The sequence below is a fragment of the Electrona antarctica genome (genome assembly GCF_951216825.1).
Source record: "Electrona antarctica genome assembly, chromosome: 17".
Taxonomy (NCBI): Eukaryota; Metazoa; Chordata; class Actinopteri; order Myctophiformes; family Myctophidae; genus Electrona; species Electrona antarctica.
This window is the reverse complement of record NC_136798.1, coordinates 45,098,616-45,117,200: the sequence shown is the minus strand read 5'-3', so window position 1 is coordinate 45,117,200 and position 18,585 is coordinate 45,098,616. Positions and strand designations below refer to the sequence as shown.

At 45.0% G+C, this 18,585-nt stretch overlaps 1 protein-coding gene across 1 annotated transcript in view; it reads right to left on the bottom strand.

Moving 5' to 3' along the window:
• The window catches only part of LOC306941159 (kinase D-interacting substrate of 220 kDa B-like), a 116,092-nt gene that overhangs the window by 88,307 nt on the left and 9,200 nt on the right, over positions 1–18,585 (bottom strand). Inside the window, exons 2-6 of the mRNA XM_079526471.1 lie at positions 15,953–16,107; positions 11,638–11,736; positions 8,434–8,532; positions 5,725–5,823; positions 3,425–3,526 (exon numbers count right to left, since the gene is read on the bottom strand). Coding sequence (XP_079382597.1) covers positions 3,425–3,526; positions 5,725–5,823; positions 8,434–8,532; positions 11,638–11,736; positions 15,953–16,084 — 531 coding nt within the window. The 5' untranslated portion in view covers positions 16,085–16,107. The remainder of the gene's footprint in view (positions 1–3,424; positions 3,527–5,724; positions 5,824–8,433; positions 8,533–11,637; positions 11,737–15,952; positions 16,108–18,585) is intronic.

Sequence of the window (18,585 nt, the reverse complement as noted above, 5' to 3'; positions counted from 1 at the left end):
CTGCAGACGGGGCTGCAGGCAGAGGAGCTGGGGCTGCAGACGGGACTGCAGGCGGAGGAGCTGGGGCTGCAGACAGGGCTGCAGGCAGAGGAGCTGGGGCTGCAGACGGGGCTGCAGGCAGAGGAGCTGGGGCTGCAGACGGGACTGCAGGCGGAGGAGCTGGGGCTGCAGACGGGGCTGCAGGCAGAGGAGCTGGGGCGGGTGCTGGACCAACAGGCTGGAGGCCTACATACCCAAGCCTGATTGACTGGTGAGCAGGCTTGCAAGCAGGCTGGTGAGCAGGCTGGAATGATGGCTGGGAGGAGGGTTGAAAAGGAGCCGACTGAGTAGGGCGGCCAACACCATACTCCCACCTGGTCTTTGCCACCAATCTGGCAAAATCAGGGTCTGTCTTCCAATAAATCCCAAGGGAATTGAGAAAAACTGGGTCTTCATAAAAGTCCTCCCTTGTCACTCCAAAATCCTCCCATGAAAAGGGCAGGCAGAACTGGTGATTATCTGCCATGATAGATGGCTTCCTCAGCATTCTCAAAACTGGCAATAAGGTCCAAAAACAAAAAGCAAAAAATCTAAATCAAACCTCTGTCCGCTGGGTCCAGACAGGTGAGATCTTTCTGTCACGGTGAGCCAAGGGGGGTAGGACCCAAATGCAGGACAGAGAGGCCGAAGAGTTCAAATGCAAATAGTTTAATAACAGAGACTAGAACTGAACACTTACATGACATTTCAACAAAGATCTCACAAGGAACTGAAAAGACAGGGGAGTATAAATACACACAGGGATAACAGGGCACAGGTGAACATAACTTAAAATCAAGACAGGGATAGGCTAAGAGACTAAACAGAACACAGGTGGAGCAAACTAATAATCACAGGTGGTGCGACAAGGGAGGAAAACAGTAACAAGGCATAGAGGAAACAATACTACAAAATAAAAGCACACAAGAACAGAAAACAATAACCAAAACTAGGAACAAGGACCACGGATTGTGACACTAGGGCAGTGGTCTCCAAACGTTTTTGGCCCGTGCACCCCCTGTTACCTCCTGACCTATAGCTGACAAACCCCCAACGGTCGGTCTCGTTGTATTTGGTCAAAAATGATACATTTTTTTTTATATGATTTATATGATTTTTTTTATATGATTTTTTATATGATTATGAAGATGAAGTACATTACAGGATGTGTGTCCTGTAATGTACCTTGTGTAATGTATTGTGTATGTCCTGTCTGTATCTTGAACGGTGACATCATGGACGCAAAGCAAATTTCAGTGAAAGCTGACAATAAAGCAAATAATCACAGAATGGCACTGCACTGAGAGACATGCAGCTGCAGTATAGGGTGTACCAAAATCTCCTGGAGGGGGCGTCAACATATGTGTCACGTGGTAGCGGCCGCCATACTTGCTGGCTTGTCTGGTTTGTTTACATTGAGCGACTATCCGTGTGCTTGTATACGTTCTTTTTTTAAACTGACCTCACAATGGTGCAGACTTGCTCAGTAAATAAGTGCCACAGCAGGTCACGTTGAGGAAATGAGCCAGAAAACGGAATTAGATGTTCAGCTTTCCAGCATGGAGACAGCATCAAGGAACCCAGATTGACAAGTTTACAAAAAGACGTAGAATGGCTTGGATCGGCGCACGGGCGCAGAGACATAATGTTCAACAAAGTATCTAAGCACAGCCGTGTTTGTTCACAACATTTTCCTTGTCCTTGTAATGTATTTGGGCCCGACGTTCTTTCTATCCACCCTGGTGTTGGTTCACTATGTTGTCGCCAAGAACGAGCTTAATATTTACAAATACATACCACCGTCACTCTATTCTGAGTGATGTGGGCTAGAATTTAATGCCCACGAGAGGGCCGTCCCAAACTTTTCAGACACCGCCCCCCTCTTGGTGACGTACACGTTCTCACACGCTATAGAGCGTTGCAGTCCCGCCCCCTTTCATGACGACGCTAGAACCAGAAGTGAATTCCTCGTTCATTTTCCTCATAGACTTTTCAAAAAGTATTTATTTAAAGACGATTACGCCGCAGACAAAGGCAACTCGAGTTGTGTGACACATCATGACATAATTTGTAGAAGAAAAAAATAAATAAAAGTGTTCCTGCCATGTTTTTCTTCTTACAAATTATTTGATCGGCTGTTCAGTCATTTGTCGTCTCAACTCCAGTTGGCTTTGTCCGCGGTGTAAACGTCTTTATATAAATGCTTTTTGAAAAGTCTATGAGGAAAATGAACGGGGAATTCTCTCCTGGTCCTCGGGAGGGGGCGGGACTGCGAAGCTCTATAGAGCACCGAAGTCTGACGTCACTTTCAGTAGAGGGCACCAACACACAGGTTCATGTATTTTTTTATTTGCATTGAAATCTCCATAGGGCGATTTTAGGTCGCTTCATATAAGAACTGTGTTTGAAAAATAAACCGACCACCCCGGCCTTTCTGTCAGGGGAGTGGCTGTGCGTCGTTAATGATGTCCATTCATATTTGATACAGCCAGTTTCTGGAGAAAATGGAATTAATGTGGCCGCAAAAGCCTTGAAACTACATATGAAGGCAATGTCGCTGCTAATATACGTCACGCCCAGCTGTCAACACATTGCGTTCCTGAGATTCCTCGTTGACGTAAGCTCAGCTGGTGGTGACTCGACTCGTACTAACCACGAAACATTAAATATCAATAAAATAAAAATAAAAATAAACGTAATTGACATTCAGTTTCTGTTGTGCGACAGGCAGATGCAGCCACCCCCCCCTACCCGGAAATGTAGTCTCTGGGTTGTTTGATTCGTTTCTAACGCTTATTTTGTTACTCTTTGGGTATATTTGTACATTTCCACCTTCAGTCGATGCTTCATATCCATATGAGTGAAAAGGCCGGGGTGATCGGTTTATTTTTCAAATACAGTTCTTATATGAGGCGATCTAAAATCCCCCTATGGAGATTACAATGCAAATAAAAAGTACATGAACCTGTGGACTGACGCCCTCTACTGACAGTGACGTCAGGACTTCGGTGCTCTATACGGCCTGCAGCTGCTCTATACATCTCCTTACAACAGTGGTTTACCGGATTTTGCCGTTTGTGCTGGCGTAAATAACCACCATTATACCCTTTTCATGTCACGCACCCCCTAGAGAGCGTTGGCGCAAGGGGTGCACGCACCACAGTTTGGAAACCCCTGCCATAGGGCATATACATGGGCAACTGGCGGCACATGTCGCGCTGCGACGCGTTGTGAGCTTGTAGATCGGCTATTTTCAGCAAGTGAAAAAAAATAACAGTCATTAGGACGGCATCGAGGCCCCGCCAAAATACATTTTGTTCGACTAAATCAACTGTAGATTTGGTCGACTAAAATCTTATGATATTTAAGTCGACTAAAACTAGACTAAAACAACACTCTCTCTCACCTTGTCTGAACAGTTGACCTTGGCTCCGTTGTCCAGCAGCTCTTTGACGATGTCAGCGTGACCTCTGCCGGCCGCCCAGATGATGGGATACACACTGTACTGCTGCTCACACGCACGCACGCACGCACACACGCGCACGCACACGCACACACACACACACACACACACACACACACACACACACACACACACACACACACACACACACACACAAACGTGAAGGGGTTTTACAGTTAATCAAGCTTACCAATTTAATGAAAAACACAAAAAAAACATATTGATTGACCCTAGAACACTAAACACGGGTGATTTTCACGCGGACGATTATATTTTTTTGAATTTTCATAATGTTGCTACTCTGAGGTGCAATCAGGGTCTTTCAGTAGGCTACCTTCATGATGCTCAGTGACATCATAATGTTTCTGATGTCTGAGGTGGGTGGGGTCTTTCAGTACCTTCATGATGCTCAGTGACATCATAATGTTTCTGATGTCTGAGGTGGGTGGGGTCTTTCAGTACCTTCATGATGCTCAGTGACATCATAATGTTTCTGATGTCTGAGGTGGGTGGGGTCTTTCAGTACCTTCATGATGCTCAGTGACATCATAATGTCGCTGATGTCTGAGGTGGGCGGGTCTTTCAGTACCTTCATGATGCTCAGTGACATCATAATGTTTCTGATGTCTGAGGTGGGTGGGGTCTTTCAGTACCTTCATGATGCTCAGTGACATCATAATGTCGCTGATGTCTGAGGTGGGCGGGTCTTTCAGTACCTTCATGAACCCAGACAAGACTGAGCTTCTGTTCTTCCCAGCTAAGTCCTGCCCTATGCGGGAGCTAACTATCTCCGTAGACAACGCCCTGGTAAAGTCTGTCCCGACAGCCAGGAACCTTGGTGTTGTCCTGGACAGTCAGCTCTCGTTCAAAACACACATCACAGCTGTCACTAGATCCTGTAGGTTTACACTCTACAACATACGACGAATTAGACCGTTCCTCACCCAGGAGTCAGCCCAGCTCCTAATCCAGACAACAGTCTTGTCAAAACTTGATTATTGCAACTCCCTCCTTACTGGCCTACCGGCATGTGCACTTAAGCCCCTCCAACTGATCCAAAATGCCGCAGCACGCTTGGTCTTCAACCAGCCAAAATTCTCACACGTCTCCCCCCTTCTCCGCTCGCTCCATTGGCTCCCGGTCGCTGCCCGCACAGAATACAAAACTCTGATGCTGGCATTCAAAGCAACCAAAGGCATGGCCCCCCCATATCTCACAAGTATGATCGTACCCTACAAACCCTCCCGCTCACTCAGATCAGCCAACGCAGGGAAGCTGGAGGTACCTTCACTAAAAACGCCGGGACAACGCTCCACACGTCCCAAACTCTTCTCCCTTCTGGCTCCAAAACTATGGAATGCACTTCCCATTGCAGTCAGAACTGCAGCCTCACTCCCAATCTTCCGCCGTAGTCTGAAAACCCACCTCTTCAGACTCCACCATGGCCCGTAGCACTTGCCCTAGCCTAGCCCCTTAGATAGCACATTATGTAGACTTAGATAGTATTTTAAACAGACTTATAGCTTGTTATGTAGACAGCTCTAGAATTGCACTTTATGTAGTCATAGCACTTTATAGTACACATGTATAATATATTATATAGTATAGTATGTATAGTTTACATAGATACTCCACTGTTACGTTCTTAGTTTACGCATGATTCATGATAACTACTTTTTATACATGTGATGTATGCCATGCTTTTTGTTATTGCTTAATGTAAGTCGCTCTGGATTAAGAGCGTCTGCTAAATGCCTAAATTGTAAATTGTATGATGCTCAGTGACATCATCATAATGTTGCTGATGTGTGATTTATTTCTTCACAGGACCACATGTCTTAGGAATGGGTGGGCCAAAGGAGAAGTTCCCAACTTCATTTCTCTTTTTGTATGAATATTTTATAACTAATATGCACGTTTTTCACCGATTACCCCCCCCCCCCCATTAAATCTATATATATATATATATATATATATATATATATATATATATATATATATATATGTTGTTGTTTTTTGGTGACAAGTCATGATAAAATATTACAGAAGAGTATAGCTCAAGGGGCCATGTATTGCTGTACTTATATTTATATTATAATATATTTTGATGAGAAATATTTTGTTATGGAATATTTTACATTGGGTAAAATATACCCGTGTTTAGTGGTGGTGTAACAAAACAATATGTTTAGTGTTCTAGGGTCAAGGTGGGTGTACGGGTGGTTTGTGGCTCCGCCCCCTACCTGTCCAGTCGTGTTGGGATTGGCTCCACTCTCCAGCAGCACCCTGGTGACCTCCAGGCGACCTTTGTACGCCGTCCACATCAGAGCTGTCCAACCCCCCTGATATACACGCACGCACGCACACACACACACACACACACACACACACACACACACACACACACACACACACACACACACACACACACACACACACACACACACACACACACACACACACACACACACACACACACACACACACACACACACACACACACACACACGGTTTGTGAGGACGTCAACAACGATTTTATGAATACCATTTTTTATACATTTAGCCCCACGCACTTTAACCATAAACCCCTTTAACTGTATACCGAAAGCCGTAAGATAGCTGATGTACAAGCTCACGCCGCATAGTGGTGCAACGCATTGTGGACTTGTAGATCAGTTTTCCTGTGCACAAAACCAACACACGTGTGTGTGTGTGGCGACTTGGCCTGTTGTATAGTGTCACCATGACGCTGATTTGAAAACTGTCAAGTGGCATTTCTTCCTCAGCCTAGTGGGAATATGCGTGCACAGTTTCACGGCAACCGGACGGAGGAGTTGTGGCGATTTGTACAAAGCGGGCTACTCCTGAAAACTTTAGAAGCCAATCGTAGCCAATCAGGATGGATTATGAGAAATCGAACAAACCCGTCTTGATCACATGACTATGGAGAGCATGTGTACCGATTTGCGTGAAATTTGGATAAAATCTGAAGGAGTAATATTAGAAAATGTGTTTTACATATGTCGACCTCCTGGTGGCGCTATAAAGAGCAGATGTGAAAATTTCCAGGCAAAGGTTTTTCCTTGGCCTCTAGGGAGTGTGCATACAAAGTTTTACACAGATCCGTGCAGTTAGAGGTAAAAACATTAATCGGCCAGTTATAGCGCCACCATGAGGCCGAGTTGAAAATGTTCCAGTGGCATAAGTGGGAATGTGCGTGCCCAATGTGTTCTAAATGTGTTCATGATTTGCGGCATTTTGTTTGAAACTGAGCACTCCTGCGAACTTTGGAAGCCAATATTAACCAATCAGGATGGAGTCTGAAAAATCTGAAAGACCAAATTTCTTTGAATTGGCTCTAGAGAGACTGTGTATACCAATTTGCGTGATGTTTGGACAAAAACTACTGACACAGCAACATAGGTTTTTTTTTTGGAAAACCGTCAGGATTTAGAAGACATTTTGTAGAATCTGGTCTCAGTCCTAAATGGGTTAAACCTATCACCAACCTCACAAGTATAGCAATATGTACGTATAGTATTCACAGCAACAGTGGCGTGCACAGACATTTAGAGGGGCAGGTGCTCAAGTTAAAAAAGGGCACCTTGTGCAGCGCGTGGAACCGGCCGGTTGCCTTAATCCATTTTGGGCGGGAACCCCTTTTGGTGTTAGCATTATGTTATGCTTTAGCTATTGAAAAATAGCAGATCTACAAGCTCATAGCGCGCCACCGAGTGGCGCGCTACGAGCTTGTAGGTCTGCTATTTTTGGAAAAGAAAAGAAAAAAAAAAAAAGAGAAAAAAATGTTTTTTTTTTTAATTTATTTTTTCAAAAGGGCACATTGCCAAAAGGGCAGGGGGTGCTCTAGCACCCCCTAGTGTCTATCTGTGCACGCCACTGCCGCCCGCACGCACGCCCGCACGCACAGGCAGCAGAGCAGACCCGTGATCAGTGCTGCTGATCATGAGGGTTGCGTGACGACCCAGGATCAGATCATATACCAGCGTGACAATGTGGAGAATGCGTGCCAATAATAAGCAGCATCAAGAGTGGAGGAATCTAAACCATTACAGGCAGGCCCGGTTCTTCCTACAGGCCGACGAAGCAACGGCTTCGAGCGCCATGGGGGAGGGGCGCCAAAAAAAAAAAAAAAAAACATTTTTTTTTTAAACATTTTCTTTTTTTTTTTTTACTCTGTCCCAACTCTGTCTGCACCGTGTCCCCCCAGTGCCCCCCCAGTGCCTCCCCAGTGCCCTCCCCAATGGACCCCCAGTGCCTCCACAGTGTCCCCACTGTCCCCCCAGTGCCTCCACAGTGTCTCCTCCATTTTTGGGACAGAGTAAAAAAAAAAAAAACTTTTTTTATTTTTTTATTTTTTGAGGGGGGGGGGGGACCGGCCCTGATTACAGGCACACTGGATTTGAACAGAAATTCTTCTTTAACAGGTTTTTAGTATTTTTATTGATTTATATTTTTTATATATTTGGTCTACGGCCAATAGTTTGCAGCGGGAGCACGCTCCCGGAATGTGCGTGGGAAGGCGCCTCCTGGCGCCTTGCCAATGGTGGAGCACCTGGCTCCACCATTGGCAAGGCGATTGCATATATTTTATATATTTTTGGGGGTCCTTGACATGAAAATGTTTGAGAACCACTGACATAGAAACATGGGTTTTTTTTCAGAAAACTGTCAGGATTTAGAAGACTTTTTTTTCCCGTCAGGACTGAATGCGTTAATGTTCCGTCTTTTGATTAATCTCCGTCCTGGACGCTGAGCGTAACTATTTTGATAGGACGGAGAACTCCGTTTCGGCGGTCTAAACCCGGACCGGATTTACGAACACAGACCAGGCTTTCCTCCGAGGTGGAAGTCTGGTGACGCGAGGTTATAAGGCACCAGTGTGTGTGTGTGTGTGTGTGTGTGTGTGTGTGTGTGTGTGTGTGTGTGTTCACCATGTCTCTGTGCTCTATGTAAGCACTGTTCTCCAGCAGCTCCTTGACCACCTCCACATGACCCTCCTTGGCTGCTGAGATCAAAGCTGACCAACAGTCCTGGAGAGAGAGAGAGAGAGAGAGACACGTAGAGACACACAGAGAGAGAGAGAGAGAGAGAGAGAGAGAGAGAGAGAGAGAGATAGAGAGAGAGAGAGAGAGAGAGAGAGAGAGAGAGAGAGAGAGAGAGACGTAGAGACACAGAGAGAGAGAGAGAGAGAGAGAGAGAGAGAGAGCTTTATTGACATAACAGATGAGAAACGTATATTGCCAAAGCAGTACGCCTGTCGAAGATACAATACACACTAGGCAGTAATATGCAAACGTCAACATCACATAAAATACAATGAGTCATTAAAGGGATAGTTCAGATTTTTTTTAACTTAAGCTGTATGAAATACTTGCCATTAACCCATTTTGGGCGGGAACCCCTTTTGGTGTTAGCATTATGTTATGCTTTAGCTATTGAAAAATAGCAGATCTACAAGCTCATAGCGCGGCACCGAGGGCCACGATATGAACTTGTAGGTCTGCTATTTTTGAAAAATCGAAGAAACATAGCTTTTTCAGAAAACTGTCAGGATTTAGAAGACATTTTTAGAATCTGATCTCAGGTCAAAATGGGTTAATATAGTTCTTGCAATTGTATTAATTGATTGCCCGAGTCCTGTGTTTTAGTGTTCCGGTCATTTTGTGGGGGGCACAGGGGGCCACGCATTAAAATAAAATTAATCCACAAAACGAACGTCATTTGTATTCTTGACCTATTTCTAAAATATTAGTGCAACTTTCGTTCATTGTATCCATATCACTACGCCCAAAAAATAGTTCCGTGTGAAAGTTGCGCTAATATTTTAGAAACGGGTCAACAATACAAATGACGTTAGTGCAGACTTGCTCAGTAAATAAGTGCCACAGCAGGTCACGTCGAGGGAATGAGCCAGAAAACGGAATTAGATTTTCAGCTTTCCAGCGTGGAGACAGCATCAAGGAACCCAGATTGACGAGTTTACAAAAAGACGTAGAATGGCTTGGATCTCGGCTGTACGGCGCACGGGCGCAGAGACATAACGTTCAACAAAGTATCTAAGCACAGCCGTGTTTGTTCACAACATTTTCCTTGTCCTTGTAATGTATTTGGGCCCGACGTTCTTTCTATCCATCCTGGTGTTGGTTCACTATGTTGTCGCCAAGAACGAGCTCAATATTTACAAAAACATACCACCGTCACTCTATTCTGAGTGATGTGGGCTAGAATTTAAAGCCCACGAGAGGGCCGTCCCTAGCTTTTCAGACGCCGCCCCCCTCTTGGTGACGTACACGTTTTCACACGCTATAGAGCATAACCAGGAAAGAATTCCCCATTCATTTTCCCCATAGACGTTAGCAAATGTATTTATTTATAGACATATAAGCCTCGGACAAAGCCAACAGCCGAGTTGACAAATCATGACAATAAACATATTTTTTTGGGCCGAACAAATAATTTGAAAGAAAAACAGGGCATTTTTTTCCTTCTTTCTTATTATTTGTTCGGACCAACATTTTTTTGTTTATTGTCATGATTTGTCAACTCGCACTATGAGCTTGTAGGTCTGCTATTTTTGAAACATCGTGAAAATGCGGCACAGATCTTTGAATCTTTCAGAGTGAACGTTTTTAACTCAAATCTTTGCTTCTGGGGGGAGGTCCCTGGAACTACATATTTTCAGATGGGGGTCGGCAGGCCAATTACATATAATCTTGGGGGTCCTTGACATGAAAATGTTTGAGAACGACTGACTTTTCAGAAAACTGTCAGGATTTAGAAGGCATTTGTAGAGTCGTCCTCAGGTCTATGGGTTGGGTTTCCACTCGGCAGCAACAGTACAGTATTTCTCAGCTCGTATTGAAGGACATTTCTCCCCACATTGATTGATCGATTGATATTTTCTTTATCGCTCACTCAAATAAAAACAACACATATGTACATATGTAACATGCAATAACCCATTTTGGGCGGGAACCCCTTTTGGTGTTTTAAGCATTATGTTATACTTTAGCTATTGAAAAATAGCAGCTCTACAAGCTCATAGCGCGGCACCGAGTGCCGCGCTACGAGCTTGTAGATCTGCTATTTTTGAAAAATCGTGAAAATGTGGCGCAACTGTCGAATATATATTCTTTCAGAGCGAACGTTTTTAACTTAAATCTTTGCTTCTGGTGGGGGGGGGGGGGGGGGGGGGGGAGTCCCTGGAACAACATAACATATTTTGAGATGGGGGTCGGAGGCCATTTTACATATATTTTTTGGGGGTCCTTGACATGAAAATGTTTGAGAACGACTGACACAGAAACATGAGGTTTTTCAGAAAGCTGTCAGGATTTAGAAGACATTTGTAGAATCGTCCTCAGGTCTAAAATGGGATAATCAAAAGGATAACGTCCAATAAGCCTACAGCTTGTTTCCGTCGCGGATCAGTAAATTGATTTATCTCTTCTTTCTTTCCCCCACCGGCCTGAAGCATTTCTGCTTTGTTTCGACAGTGCCAGCGAGAGCCAGACAGACAGACAGACAGACAGGAAAGGGCAGACAATGCAGGAGGAATGGCCAGACGGAAGCCAACCAGCCAACCGTCTGTCTGTCTGTCTGTCTGGCCTGCCGGGAATCGGACATCATCGGAAAAATAAAGGGTTTTATTTATTTATTTGACAAAGAAAACCACCTCTCTCTCTCAAATACGGTTACATTTATTTCAGACAATGCCGTTAGGAGGAGTGAGTCTAAAAGCCCTGTCTGATGGCAGAGAGAGAGAGAGAGAGAGAGAGAGAGAGAGAGAGAGAGAGAGAGAGAGAGAGAGAGAGAGAGAGAGAGAGCTAGAGAGAGAGACCACAATTTGATATTTATCACTTGTCATTGTGGATTGTGGATTGTGGATTTATTGATTGATTGATTGATTGATTGATTGATTGATTCTGATTGATTGCTCATTGTCCATTTAATTTGACAGAGAGATGTAAAGATGATGAGAGGGAGAGTCACCGGTTGCCACGGGAACCAGACAAGTCGCTGGTTCCGTGTATGCATGGGAAAAAGATGATTAATTCCACCCAGTATCCTAGCAACCGTAGCCTAGCAACTGAACCCGGGGAGAGAGAGAGAGAGAGAGAGAGAGTATCTCTCACCACATCATCCAGGTTGACGTCGGCTCCTCTCCTGATCAGCTCCTGAACAATGTCCAGACTGCCCTGCTCCGACGCCAACATCAGCGGAGTCTGTCCGTTCTGCACACACACAAATAAATATACACGTTACAAATAGAGTATCCGTTACGATTCTACAAATGTCTTCTAAATTGTTTTCTGAGTAACCCATGTCAGTCGTATTCTCAAACATTTTCATGTCAAGGACCCCCAAGATTTTATATGTAATTGGGCCACCGACCCCCATCTGAAAATATGTTGTTCCAGGGACACCCCTCCAGAAGCAAAGCTTTGAGTTAAAAACGTTTTCACGATTTTTCAAAAATAGCAGACCCACAAGCTCGTAGCTCTGCTATTTTTCAATAGCTAAAGTATAACATAATGCTTAAAACACCAAAAGGGGTTCCCGCCAAAACTGGGTTAACCCATTAAGTCCCGGGACCTGTGTCACCTTAGCTTTTAACCAGCTGTTGGAACATAGCAGATCTACAAGCTCATAGCGTGACACAGAGCTTCTACGATCTACGAGCTTGTAGATCTGCTTTTTTTTTTAATTCATGAAAACGCGTCCAAATCTTTGAATATATATTATATTCTTTCACAGCAATCATTTTTGAGTTGGTGGTCAGCGGCTAAACACATGTCATTTTGGGAGTCCCTGGTATGAAGAAAATTGAGAACTACGGACAGTCGGACATAGAAACCTGAAAACTGTTAGGATTTAAGAAGACATTTGTAGAATCGACCTCAGCTCTTAATGCGTTAACCATGACCATATCAGATCCAGGTTTCCACAAATACTAAACATTTGTGACCAGATTTGACTGAGAGCCTGCCATCGCACAAATTCCAGCTTTTCACCAGAGGAGAAACTTTTTTTTAAAATGTTATAATGAGTTAATCACACAGGCAGACTCTTCACATACTAGAGCATGTCTGAAATAAATATCAGAGCTGAAATTGACATGTAAATATGAAATAAAGGCTTAAACATGTAGCTAGGAAGTGAACCTTTCAAGCCTGTTTTCTCAACTCGATGTTTTCTGCAAGACATTACTCTATAAGCCATATCTCTAAAACCGGTGGGTCAAACAACCAATATGTCAATTTGAAGCTATGATTCCCTGCTTTCATATGACATGAAAAAAAACAAAAAAATGGCAGTCCCTCAGTCAAATTTGGTCACATTTGTTTTGATGTAGTTCCTGATACAAAAGGTGTGTATGTCAGGTCCGGGGACCGCCCGTGGTCCTTGAAGGGGTTCCAGGCGGTCCCCAGCTAAATGATGGAGAGTTGGTAACCAAATGGACCCTAATAGAGATCTTTAAGGTCTTGAGGGTGTACAATACACTATCAAGAGTTAAATCATTGTTAAACATCTGTATTACTTAAAGGTGATATAGGCAAGTTTTCAGCCAAATTTAAAATATATATAAATGTATTTTGTTGGCCTTTTCCCCCTCTATCTTTCCCTATATTATGATGCTGAGGTGTTCTCCTGCAACAGCACACTCCCCCTTTGTCCCCCTCTGGCTGAATGCACTGTTTATATCCACTACAGTTTACTAGACGGGACATCGGGGGGGATTTAAACTTTTAGCCAATTGCAGCGCGAGGCTGTGACGGTGTGTTCAACCCAGCAGTATTATAATGAAAACGCGATGCGATTTCAATTGCAATGTATAATATTATCCCCATATCTTAATTTCACTAACATTGTTCATGTGAAATAGTATGTTTAGGATTTAATATGTAAGCCTATTGAAATTATGAGAATCGCTATGTGTAGTGCATGGTTGGGTGGTGTGGAACTAGTGAACAACAACAGCAGCAAGCACCCCTCAGAACTCGGAGGATCCTTAGTCACAGAACGACTCGGACCCCAATAAAATCTCCTGTTTAAGCCTACATCAATATCGTTCATGTGGAGTGGGTTGTATGTGCTTATTTGTTGAAATGGTGGAAGTGAGTAATAGTATCATTTCACCAGCCACGACCACCGCGGCGACTGCCTGCCGGCCGGTCCGGCTTGAAGCGTGCATTCAACCCGTGTTCGCCAGCGGTGACAGGCTAGCCGTCGCGGATCATCATAGCGATTTTTCTTCATTGCAATGAATAACCGTGGACAGAGTAGTTCACATGAACGATGCTGTAGTGGCTGGGGCATTTGAGGGGGCAATATGTTTTATATGCACGATTACAAATACAAGAGAATTGAATTGAGAGCCAGTGAGTCTCCTCCTCCGCTACTTCCTCATTTGAGGGACTCGTCGTGTCAGTCGTGTGATATTGCGATTATGCTACAGTTACCCTTAAAAAAACATGTCAACTCAATGTCATTGTTGTAACTAAGATATCGATAGAAATTCATAATTTTTTAATGTCATATTTAGCCATACGAGCGCAATATCCATAGCGTCCCTCCCAGCAGCAACAACAATCCCATAGCCTGAAGTGACCTGGCTCAGCCAATAGAATGAGGGGGGGAGGGTGGTGGAGCATTTGTTTGGAAACACTCACGCACTTTGTGTACAAACACTGGAAACTTGTCTATACCACCTTTAATTTACACTAGAAAATGTAGAAGAATTGTTGAAAAAAGTGAGTGTGGAAATATAGTGGGCCTCTGGAGTGAGTGTGGAAATATAGTAAATGGTAAATGGTGCATTTATATAGCGCCTTTATCCAAGGCGCTTTACATAGATTGTGCATTACATTCACCCATTCACACACACATTCATACACCGATTGCGGCAGAAGCCATGCAAGGCCAACCAGCACATCGGGAGCAATTTGGGGTTCAGTGTCTTGCCCAAGGACACTTCGACATGTAGCCAGGAGGAGCCGGGATTCGAACCGCCGACCTATGGATCATTGGACGACCTGCTCTACCTCCTGAGCCACAGTCGCCCTAGTAGGTGTGGGAATATAGTGGCCCTCTGGAGTGAGTGTGGAACTATAGTGGCCCTCTGGAGTGAGTGTGGAACTATAGCGGCCCTCTGGAGTGAGTGTGGAACTATAGTGGCCCTCTGGAGTGAGTGTGGAACTATAGTGGCCCTCTGGAGTGAGTGTGGAAATACAGTGGCCCTCTGGAGTGAGTGTGGAAATATAGTGGCCCTCTGGAGTGAGTGTGGAACTATAGTGGCCCTCTGGAGTGAGGGTGGAACTATAGTGGCCCTCTGGAGTGAGTGTGGAACTATAGCGGCCCTCTGGAGTGAGTGTGGAACTATAGCGGCCCTCTGGAGTGAGTGTGGAACTATAGTGGCCCTCTGGAGTGAGTGTGGAACTATAGTGGCCCTCTGGAGTGAGTGTGGAACTATAGTGGCCCTCTGGAGTGAGTGTGGAAATATAGTGGGCCTCTGGAGTGAGTGTGGAACTATAGTGGCCCTCTGGAGTGAGTGTGGAACTATAGTGGCCCTCTGGAGTGAGTGTGGAACTATAGTGGCCCTCTGGAGTGAGTGTGGAAATATAGTGGGCCTCTGGAGTGAGTGTGGAACTATAGTGGCCCTCTTGAGTGAGTGTGGAAATATAGTGGCCCTCTGGAGTGAGTGTGGAACTATAGTGGCCCTCTGGAGTGAGTGTGGAAATATAGTGGCCCTCTGGAGTGAGTGTGGAACTATAGTGGCCCTCTGGAGTGAGTGTGGAACTATAGTGGCCCTCTGGAGTGAGTGTGGAAATATAGTGGGCCTCTGGAGTGAGTGTGGAACTATAGTGGCCCTCTGGAGTGAGTGTGGAACTATAGTGGCCCTCTGGAGTGAGTGTGGAACTATAGTGGCCCTCTGGAGTGAGTGTGGAAATATAGTGGCCCTCTGGAGTGAGTGTGGAACTATAGTGGCCCTCTGGAGTGAGTGTGGAAATATAGTGGGCCTCTGGAGTGAGTGTGGAACTATAGTGGCCCTCTGGAGTGAGTGTGGAACTATAGTGGCCCTCTGGAGTGAGTGTGGAAATATAGTGGCCCTCTGGAGTGAGTGTGGAACTATAGTGGCCCTCTGGAGTGAGTGTGGAAATATAGTGGCCCTCTGGAGTGAGTGTGGAACTATAGTGGCCCTCTGGAGTGAGTGTGGAAATATAGTGGCCCTCTGGAGTGAGTGTGGAACTATAGTGGCCCTCTGGAGTGAGTGTGGAAATATAGTGGCCCTCTGGAGTGAGTGTGGAACTATAGCGGCCCTCTGGAGTGAGTGTGGAACTATAGTGGCCCTCTCCATCTTCAAAGTTGCCCACCCCCTTGTTGTGTAAGTCTGGGTGTACCCTCGTGCGTGGCGTTCGCGCGGTGCGCGCGTGTGCGTGCGTGACTCACGTCGCTGCGTCCGTCCACGTCCTTGAAGCGGTCCAGGTGAGCCTTCATGGCCGACAGGTTCTCCTCCTCCACGTAGGAGAAGAGGTTCTGGATGGCCAGCGTGGTCATCTTGATGGAGGTGGTGGTGTCCATGATGACCGCTCAGTGTCCACTACCTGGAACACACACACACACACACAATTTACAATTTAGGCTTTTAGCAGACGCTCTGAATCCATTCTGGGCGGGAAGCCGGGAACCCCTTTTGGTGTTTTAAAGCTTTTTGACCTGACGTCAAAAAAAAATAAAAGTCTTCTAAATGCTGACAGTTTTCTGAAATACCTGTGTTTCTTTATCAGTGGTGCTCAATATTTCATGTCAAGGACGCCGAAAATTACAGGTATTTGGCCACCGACCGATCTGAAGATTTGTGCCGCATTTTCACGATTATTTTTTTTTTAGCAGACCTACAAGTTCATAGCACTCTGTGCCGCGCTATAAGCTTATAGATCTGCTATTTTTCAACAGCTAAATCATGACATAATGCTTAAAACACCAAAAGGGGTTCCCGCCCAAAATGGGTTAAGCCTTATGTTGTACTTTAGCTGTTGAAAAATAGCAGATCTACAAGCTCACCGAGTGGCGCGCTACGAGCTTGTAGGTCTGCTATTTTTGAAAAATCGTGATAATGTGGTGCAAATCTTTGAATATACTGTATGTTCTTTCAGACTCCAGAGCGAAAACTTTTTAACTCTAAGTCTTTGCTTCTGAGGGGTTCCTGGAACAACATATTTTCAGATGGGGGTCGGCGGCCAATTACATATAATCTTATTATAATCCTTGACATGAAAATGTTTGAGAACGACTGACACAGAAACATAGGGTTTTTCAGAAAACTGTCCGAATTTAGAAGGGATTTGTAGAATCTTTTCTCAGGTCTAAATGGGTTAACAATTTTTCTCTCTCAGCTAAGAGAGGGCCTTGGCCTGGAAAAGACACAGAAAAACACCCATCCATCCATCCATCCATCCTTTCATATATTCATTCATCCATCCATACAATTGTAGCGCTTTTTATCCAAAGCGCTTTACATAGATTGTGCAGCCAGGCGGAGGAAACCATGCAAGGCACCAACCTGCACATCGGGAGCAATAAGCCTATCTCACAGAATTTGCCCGCCCCCCTTAATACGCCCCCCTTTCGGGGTTAGTGGTGATAGCGTGACGTCACTCCATAGACGCTTCATGTTAACAGAGGTAATTTAAGAAGTCTACAACTTTTGTTTTCTCAAGGTAAGGTTTGTTCTATCTGTTCGAGCTGATTTACCATATTGTTTGCTTCATAATAATATTGGTCTGTCACATTTTTACATTAGAAAATGTACTTAGATTCTCCAGAGAAAAAAACGTGTAAATGCTCATGTTAAAGTCACCACTATTTACCGGAAGTGGGCGTGAAAAACGGGCTGTGAGATAGGCCTATTAGGGCTTCAGAGTCTTTACTCAATAAGGACACTTCGACACTAACCCTGGGGGAGCCCACAGGGATCGAACTGGGAACCTCACGGTTCCCATCCGGCTGTTTTTACCGCCCTCTCTACCTCTGAGCCACTGCCACCCCTCCATTAATTAATCCATCCATCCATCCATCCATCCATCCATCCATTCATTCATTCATTCATTCATTCATTCATCCATCCATTCATTCATTCATTCATTCACACTCAATATAAATTAGGGTTGTCCCGATCCGATCCCGCGATCGGAAATCAGGGCCGATCACGTCCTTTTCTAATGATCGGAATCCGATCAGGACGCAAATAAACCCGATCGGGACCTCCCTAATACTAAATTTAATAAAGGGTCAACAACAAGGCCTCCATTCAGCCCTGCTGCAGTTCGTGGGAGGCTGTCTCCATAGCAACAAGCTGAGAGAGCTGCTTCTGAGGCATTGTGGGTGATTGAGTATTCATTCCACCCCCACAACATTCACACTAGTAGTTGCGGAGTACAATGCACTCTATTGCTGTCGGTCACTGGAAGCTGACCAGTACAACCACAGTCTGATACTGTTGTACTGGGAGCTGACCAGTACAACCACAGTCTGATACTGTTGTACTGGGAGCTGACCAGTACAACCACAGTATGATACTGTTGTACTGGGAGCTGACCAGTACAACCACAGTCTAATACTGTTGTACTGGGAGCTGACCAGTACAACCACAGTCTGATACTGTTGTACTGGGAGCTGACCAGTACAACCACAGTCTGATACTGTTGTACTGGGAGCTGACCAGTACAACCACAGTCTGATACTGTTGTACTGGGAGCTGACCAGTACAACCACAGTCTGATACTGTTTTACTGGGAGCTGACCAGTACAACCACAGTCTGATACTGTTGTACTGGGAGCTGACCAGTACAACCACAGTCTGATACTGTTGTACTGGGAGCTGACCAGTACAACCACAGTCTGATACTGTTGTACTGGGAGCTGACCAGTACAACCACAGTCTGATACTGTTGTACTGGGAGCTGACCAGTACAACCACAGTCTGATACTGTTGTACTGGGAGCTGACCAGTACAACCACAGTCTGATACTGTTGTACTGGGAGCTGACCAGTACAACCACAGTCTGATACTGTTGTACTGG